The 8,451-nt window shown below is 31.7% G+C and overlaps 1 protein-coding gene across 1 annotated transcript; it reads left to right on the forward strand.

The window, feature by feature from the left end:
• Positions 1-4,277: 4,277 nt before the first annotated feature.
• On the forward strand, positions 4,278-7,441 carry LOC103501719 (thymidine kinase a-like). Its single transcript, XM_017047567.2, has 4 exons — positions 4,278-4,900; positions 6,178-6,322; positions 6,573-6,694; positions 6,878-7,441. The coding sequence occupies exons 1-4, from the start codon at positions 4,578-4,580 to the stop codon at positions 7,131-7,133; spliced, it is 846 nt and encodes a 281-aa protein (XP_016903056.2). The 5' UTR covers positions 4,278-4,577; the 3' UTR covers positions 7,134-7,441.
• The last annotated feature ends 1,010 nt before the right edge of the window (positions 7,442-8,451 follow it).

The raw sequence follows: 8,451 nt of genomic DNA on the forward strand, positions 1-8,451 counted from the left end.
CTTTTAATAGCATTACACGATCAACGCTGGCAATAAGTCTTAGGCAACACAACATATGTTCTATTGAATTCAACATTTTAGAACAAACTAAAGTTTCAAGTTTTATTTATAGTTTGTTTACGTTATGACTATCATGCAATTATTATACAACTCAATAGAAACCATAAACAAAAGATCAATAGAAAATCAACCAAATGCTTCATTAAGGCATTTCATCAAACACAATGTAAGCTATCAATATGGGTAATGTTGATACCTTTAAAGAATTACAAAATAGTTAAAATGACTAAAAATAAGCAAAAGATAAATGAAGAGTGTTGAACAATACTTGAATTTTGTAATATATGTTCATAGGCCCAACTTGAAAATCAAAACCATCCAATTAACATTCATTCTAAGGTCTTTGAATATCAACCAAGAATGATGTTTAGCAAGAAAACTTTGAAAGACTAACAAACAAACCAATTCACAAAAAAATGAAACAAAAAGCACATGTTTTCCACTTTAAATCAAGTCAAGAGTAGCTTTTGATAATCTAGTTGGCTCAAATTTGATGAAAATTTGAAGTGCAGCATATTATTACAAGTGTAACTTCCATAAAAAGAAATAATTATAGTCAATGGCGTGGCTTTACTGTACTCTAATCAATTCTTAGGTCATTCCATAAAGGAATATGTGAAGGTCATTCTATAGAAGCTTCACTTAAAATGCCTACAACGTCAAAAACATACAAAGAAACAACAAACAATATAAATAGCCTTATTCTAATCGATTCTTAGCTTTACTTTACTCTATTAAGGGAATACACATTAACCACAACCACAACTACACATTAACCACAATGAGAAAGAATTTGGGCTTTTTCTTCATGAAATGAACAAGGAAACATAAGCAATATATATTTCATAGTCTGATTAAGTCTACTCCTTTCATTTGAAAGGACACTAATACCAATCAAAGCTCAAAACCTATAAACAATCCATAATTTTCAAACAAGCAAAATCAATAAGTTCACCAATTGCAACATAGAGATTCTAAAATCTTTTTCAATCCAAAAATAATCAACCAATCTCTCGCTAATGAATACACTTACCTAAAGCTTATTGAAACTGCAACGTTTACTGAACAACAACACCTCAAAAGGCACAACCTAACCTCCAAACACCATGGGTAAACATCATATTGCATCAATACTTAATGGGTTATCAAGTAATATAATCAATAAAAACAAACATGTATGATATTGAATTATTATCCAGACCACAACTTTCATCAAACCACAGTGTTATAATTAGTTCAATAAGCCATCTTTTATGAATACAAAAGCTAGTGAAAAAAGTTTCAAAAGGAGAAGTAAAAAGGAGAAAAAACTTGAACAGAGCTTGAGGTTGAGAACAAATCTTGAGGTTGAGGAGAAAGAAAACTAGAAATGTGGTAGGTCGCCGGCCGAAAGAGAAGAAACTTTTTCGTGGTCATGGGTCGCCGGCCAAAATGAACATGGTCGTGGGTGAAAGAAAACCTTTGTGGTTGTGGGTCGTCGACGGAAACAGTTGTGGGTCGTCGATGGAAACCTTTATTTTAATAAGTTTATTTAATGGAATGAAAGAAATAAAAAATATTTTTATATTTTATATTTTTATATTTTTATATTTTTATATTTGACATTTTTAAAATATTAATTTTCAAAGTATTAAATAAAAATTTTAACTATACTTGACGTTATTTCCATGTCAAGTAAATGTCAACTATACTTGACGTGCAATAAACGTCAGGTAAAAACCACACTATACTTGACGCTAAAAAACCGTCAAGTACAATCTCCACTATACTTGACGCGACACAAAACGTCAAGTAAAAATAATTCGAAAATTTTGGTGAAAATTTTGTGTTCTTTAAACTATACTTGATGTTGTTTTCGCGTCAACTAAAGTTTCGCAATACTTGACACGAATACAACGTCAAGTAAAATATTCTTTATACTTGACGCGAAAAAAACGTCAAGTAAAGGTTAGCGTAAAATTATCCGAAAACTCCGTAAAAACTCCTCTTTTTTGAGACTATACTTGACGTTTTTCCTTTAAAATTGTCAATACTTGACGTTTCTTTAACAAAAGCGTCAAGTATGTAAAAGTGCCTAGTGTCAAGTAAAGTAGATTTTGTAGTAGTGGATATATAAATAAGGACAACTATCTCCATTGGTATGAGGTCTTTTGGAATGATTCCAAAAAGCAAAGCCATGAGGGTGTATACCCAAAGTGGACAATATCATACCATTGTAGAGATATTCAGGGGGTTTGTTGTCCTAACAATATTACACAAGCAACATCAAGAATCAAGAAGTTTCTTGGTAAGAGTTGTTTTCTTTTCTTCTTTTTCCATTCTTTTTATTTAGATATATCAAATTGACGGAAGAAAGAAAGGTAGTGATAGAAGTCCATCACTATCTATCAGTGATAGACTGTGATAGAACTATGAACATTTATTTGTAAATGTTGATTTCTTTTTCTATTTTCATTTATTAGGTTCATCTTATCAACAATGTGGATGGCGATAAACAATTCATAGCGAAGTTGAACTTGGGATCTTGTAGTTGTCGGGTATGGGATTTTCATGAGATTCCATGTTCTCATGCTCTTGCTGATCTTTGAATGTTTAACCTAGATACTTATTTTTATGTGTCTGATTATTATCATTCACAGACATTGTTGTAAACATATTTGGGTTGTGTGCTACAAGCTGATATAGTATTTGTCATGACAAGGGTCATAATAATTTTAGGACTTGCAAACTTCGTCAAATTAACCAATGATGTAATCATTATAGTTGAGTTGCATTTTTATGTTGTATTGCCAAATGGATTTATTGGAATCTATGAGTGTTATTTTTTTCAAATTCTTTATATCAATAAAACTCATCAATGTCTTTGTATTTATTCATCTTTGAATTGAAACATGTGGTGTATAAACTTATACAATTATACACATTGACACCTTTTTTATTAGTGTCTACCAAAATTATCACATTGAAACTCCATGTATATTTTTTGAAATTAAATCCTATAGAATTGAATTGACACACATCGAAACCAGTTTCTATCACTAATAAAAATTGATACCTTTCTATCAGTGTCTATCACTAATAGAAATTGATAATTTTCTATCAGTGATAGAACTGAGAGAAACCAATAGAAAGAAACTTCATGTATCAATTACATGCTATCAATTCTTCTATTTTTGATTATTGGTGCATAGGAAGGGGCTAATACATTCTCAACCCTATTGAACCAAAAAGACCAAAAATCCACTCTTAATCATTCTTTTTAATGGTAGTTTCTAATCCTCTCACTTAACCTCTCTCTTTTCAAGTTAAGTAAATCTTCGTCTCTCTTTTCAAGTTAAGAAAAGTCAAGTCATGTTTCGTACGTGTGATATATAAACTTTGATACAAATAGATATCGATTTGTATCACTGATAGGATTGATAAAAAGATATCAATTTGTATCACTTCTAGAAAATGTCAGTTTGTTTCACTGATAAAATTGATAGAAAGATATCAATTTCTATCACTAATAGAAAGATATCATTTTGTGTGCTAAGTATGGAAAGAAAAAATAGCAATTAGTTTTGGGTGATTTAGGTTTTAATGGGATTTTTGGTTATTTCACTGTCTGTTTTGGCTTGGGTTAAAAAAGTTCTATGGAATGTAAATATTTTGCTTAATTATTCTATTTTTAAAATTCTCCCAAAAATAATTTTAAATCAATAACAAAAAAGACTAATATGTTATATAAATTAGAATTGTATTAAATTAATTATAAAATGACATGAATATGTTATATAAATTAGAATTGTATGAACAACGGTGTAAATGTAAAAGATTAGCATGTACAAGTTATGCAAAACAAACACATAGTTATCAATAATTCCTAGACATCCGCAAAACAAATCTAATGATGTTGAACATGTGCTATTCTAGTTATCCATAATTTAGGGCATTTAAAGATTTCGATAGTTTACATTCACGAAAAGCAAAGGCCCTCTAGCACCCAATTTGGGATGAGTTAGATTGGTTAGATAAAAAAAAAACTCAAAACCTCATATACTTACTTCTATAATCATTACCTCCTAAATATTCACATTTTTCATGTTTCTCACATTTTTCATGTTTCTCACATTTTTTTTGTGTATAAACTCTTCAAATTAACCTTTTATATAATAATGACCTAATTACTCATATTTTGCATCTTATTGTTTAAACGCATTAACTCATATTTCTTGCCTCACCATTTGCATTAAATTAATATGTCATAACAAAAAAAAGAAAAAAAAAGAAAAAAAAAACTCATACCAAACAGGTTAGGTGGTGGTGATGAGGAATGCAAAGTGCAACTTCGTACCCCAACAAATGGAGTCGATATAAATGAAGTATGCTTTTTGGGACAAACAAACCTGAAATTCGGCCCCATTCACTCTCCGAAAACCCCCGATGTTCAACAATTTACGAATATTTCTCATCTGCAATCCCAAAACCCCATTAAAACCCTCAACCGATTGCTCATCTTAACAACCATTTCAAGCATGAAATCCTTGGTATCTTCCTCCTCTTTCTCGATCCTCTCCCCCTATTTCCCCATTTCTGCTTCTCCATCCTTCTTTTCTTTGCCTTCTAAATCTGCGCAATGCGGCCCTATGTTCACCCAAGTCTCCAATTTTTTCACTTTCAAAACACCCACAACTTCCTTGCCCTCAAAAGGGTTTTTTTCAACCCAGAATCGAAACCCCCAAACGAGGGCCTCTTTGTCTCCGCCCTCCGGCGAGATTCATGTCATTCTGGGGCCGATGTTTGCTGGGAAAACTACCACTCTTCTTCGGCGGATTCAGTCCGAGAGCTGCAATGGCAGGTCTTTTATGCTCTCTTTTCGTTCTTCCGTTTATTATTAACTTTTTTTTTTATCTTTTAATATATTCTCAGCACTCTCTCTGTATTGGCTTGATTATTAGCATGGTGGTATTAGTATGAAATGGGGAAAAATGGTATTGAACTTACAACCTCTTGCGCTATATTACTTTAATCGACACTGAATATGAGTGGTTGGGTGGATAAGCTATGGTGAATTTGATATTTTCTACTATATCCGTACGAATTTCTCAATAATAGAGTTATGTATATTGGTGCTGAATGAGGTTTATACTGATATATGATGTTGTGGGGTATGGCCGCTTGATAGAGAATGAATTAAACGAGTGAATTGGCGAAACTAAACTAACTGATTCTTTGAAGAAAAACCTTTAGAAAAAGAATGAAATGGAAAGAAAAAAAAAATCCTAAACTTTCCCTTGCTCCTTGCTCCCTTAACTCATTTTTTCTTAAAGAAACAAAAACAAAAGAAACACCTTTATTTTTTAGCTCAACATGGTAAAAGCTAGCCTTATTAACGTTAAACCTCATGAACTTGGGGTTTTCTTTCAATGAAGACTGCTAATATGGAAACACTGTTTCACCAAGGGGCTGGGTACATTTTCCACTCAATCTGTAGAATATAGGGACATTTAAACAGGTAAAATTCATTTACACCATGCTTTCTGCAGAGTATGCTGCAAATCAATCTACTAATCTCCTATTTGGTGTTGGATCACATAGTTGGAGATGATACAAGAGTTCAATGAGATTTGTGAATTAAGGCTTAGAGAGCACATGTTCAAGTCATGGTGGCCCTCTATCTAAAATTTAATATCATATGAGTTTCTTTGACAATTAAATGAAGCTGAGCTAACCAGCCAGATTATTGCCCTGTGACAATTGTTGAAGGCGCTCAAGTTAGCTGAAATTCTCTCAAGAGAAAAAAGTTGTGGAGCTTTGGATAGATTTAATATTTCGATGCTCTTCCTTAGTCCATCTTCAGGTTGTAGATCTTCGATTAAGTGGTCTTTGTCATCATTTTATTTTTCATTCGTAGAATCTTTCGTTTTTTGTTGGGTTGACATCTTGTCTTCACTATTTTATATCTTTATATTGAAAATATTTCCCAAGCTTCGTATATTACCTTTTGAAATTTTAGAACCTAATTACTTGGATGGAATGTGTACTCTGTGTATCTTAATTGGTGTAGAAGCTTCCTTTTGTGGTTCAATTCAGAAGATTTATTCCTTTTCCTTTTCATGCACATTTTTTTTACAGAAGTGTAGCTATAATTAAGTCGAATAAAGACACAAGGTATGGATTGGATTCTATTGTTACACATGACGGTATCAAACTGCCTTGCTGGGCAATACCAAACTTATCATCATTCAAAAAGAAATTTGGTCAAGGTTCCTATGACAAGGTATCATAATCTCCCTCTCTTTATGATGCCAATATCATGCTTAGACACTTCGTTAATAAAATGCGAAGTATTCGAACCTTATAAAAGGTAGCAAAGTACTTAAATCTATGAGGCTAAAGATTTTATTTCCAATTAGAATGAGCAGAAAACTGAATGGGTAGCCTTCTGAATTTCGGTATCCGTAATAATTGGAACTCTTGATTTGCTTGGTAACCAAATTGTTAATTTACATATGATGTTGGTGTGACAGCTAGATGTGATTGGAATTGATGAAGCTCAATTTTTCGATGATCTTTATGATTTCTGTTGCGAAGCTGCTGATATTGATGGCAAAACAGTTATAGTTGCTGGGCTGGATGGGGATTACTTGAGGTATAATCAAATTTACTGTCTTACTTTTGGTTCATACGTTTAATTTCAATGATGTTCTTAGAAACTGATGGCCTTTCATATGGTAAAACACTCGATAGAACTTCAGATTGGTTTCTAAATTGACTGATCATTAGTAACTCAATTGAAGCTTTTGTGTTGGGGTCTATACAAAAAACTGAACAGGAGGAACTTCGGTTCAGTTCTCGATATAATTCCACTTGCTGATTCTGTAACTAAGTTAACTGCTCGATGTGAAATCTGCGGGAATCGGGCTTTCTTTACTTTAAGGAAGACGCAAGAAAAAGAGACCGAGCTGATTGGCGGTGCTGATGTGTACATGCCCGTATGTCGACAACATTACGTCAGCGGGCAAGTAGTGATAGAGGCAGCAAGAACTGTAGTAGAATCACGCAAGGTTGAGTGTAGGACTCCAGCATAGTTCTTAGTAGGTAGAGTAGGTCTGGCATCATATACATCCCCAATAGCGAATATCGCAACGTATTATTTGTCCGGACAATTAAGTAAACCAAGGATCGAGGATGATTTCGGAACTACGGTGAGCATAGTTGTAGGGTTAGGGATATTGTTTTGTTTAATAACTGTAATTGAGTTTGATTATGCCTGTATTTTGATGGCTGCTTTGATTGATTGGATTAGATGGAAGGAAAAAATGAGTCAAATGTTGTATGTAACCAACAAAATTGAAAACTAATACATTATTGGGGGAGGAGACATTCAAAGTGGCAACCATGTGTTTGCTTGGGAAGTTGTTGATCAGCCAGCTGTTGATTTTGTTGATTGTAATTTCCATTGACATCTGATAACTAATTTTCATAATTCTTTTTTCTTTTGTTTGGAAGGGGACTATTTTCATAATTAAAGAAATGAAAAGTTGTTAATAATTGAATTGGACCAAATATTATTATCTCTTTTGAAATTAATAAATACAAATATGCTGGTTATGATGCATTTAATCACAAAAATCTGATACCTATTGTAAATATTTAATGGATAAACAATGCTAGTTTTAATTATCCACTTATATTATACTACCAAGTATGTCATTGTTAATACCCAAAAGGTAGTAGGTTAGGTAAGAAGGTTATGTCTCAATTAGATTTGTGGAAGTAATTAATATCTTTAAAGAAATTTATATATTTAATGATGAAGTTTTGTATTTGTGTTTGATAATAAATAAAGTAGAAAAAGAGATGGAATATTAGATAGAGGAAAATCCACGTCTCCTCACTTCTCTTCACTCAACTCTACCAAATTTCAACTCAACCTAAGCATCCATGCCAAACTCAAAATTATAATTAACATCAATTTTATTTTATATTTTCAGATCTGTTGAAATCAATCTATATTCTCTTGTCATTGGAATCCAAACAATCCAAAGCTTTTCTATATGTTTTTAATGTATCATGATTTTGAATTTCCAATTAGTTATTATGTAGACTATTATAAAGTGTAATATTATCTTCCAAAATGAATTATACGATGAAAATATTTATAAAATATATCAAAATTTTAGATTCAATTAGTTCTAGACATTAATAAATTTTTATATATGTCTATAATTGATAGAATGTTAAATTCTACTATATTTTGTAAATATTTTATCAATTTCTTTTTACGTATTATCAAATACAATTTTTGAATGTACTACTAAACACATATATGAAAATATAAAAATACAATTTTAATTAAGGTTCCAGTTGGATTGACCAAAGGAAAAATCATTTTTAAAAAACTCA

This window comes from Cucumis melo, chromosome 12 (genome assembly GCF_025177605.1).
Source record: "Cucumis melo cultivar AY chromosome 12, USDA_Cmelo_AY_1.0, whole genome shotgun sequence".
Taxonomy (NCBI): domain Eukaryota; kingdom Viridiplantae; phylum Streptophyta; class Magnoliopsida; order Cucurbitales; family Cucurbitaceae; genus Cucumis; species Cucumis melo.

Bases quoted from the DNA above. Each gene is read 5' to 3' on its own strand.
- LOC103501719 (XM_017047567.2), top strand. From the start codon at position 4,578: ATGAAATCCTTGGTATCTTCCTCCTCTTTCTCGATCCTCTCCCCCTAT. The intron at 6,323-6,572 runs GTATCATAATCT...TTGGTGTGACAG, and splicing joins GTCAAGGTTCCTATGACAAG to CTAGATGTGATTGGAATTGA. The intron at 6,695-6,877 runs GTATAATCAAAT...AAAACTGAACAG, and splicing joins CTGGATGGGGATTACTTGAG to GAGGAACTTCGGTTCAGTTC.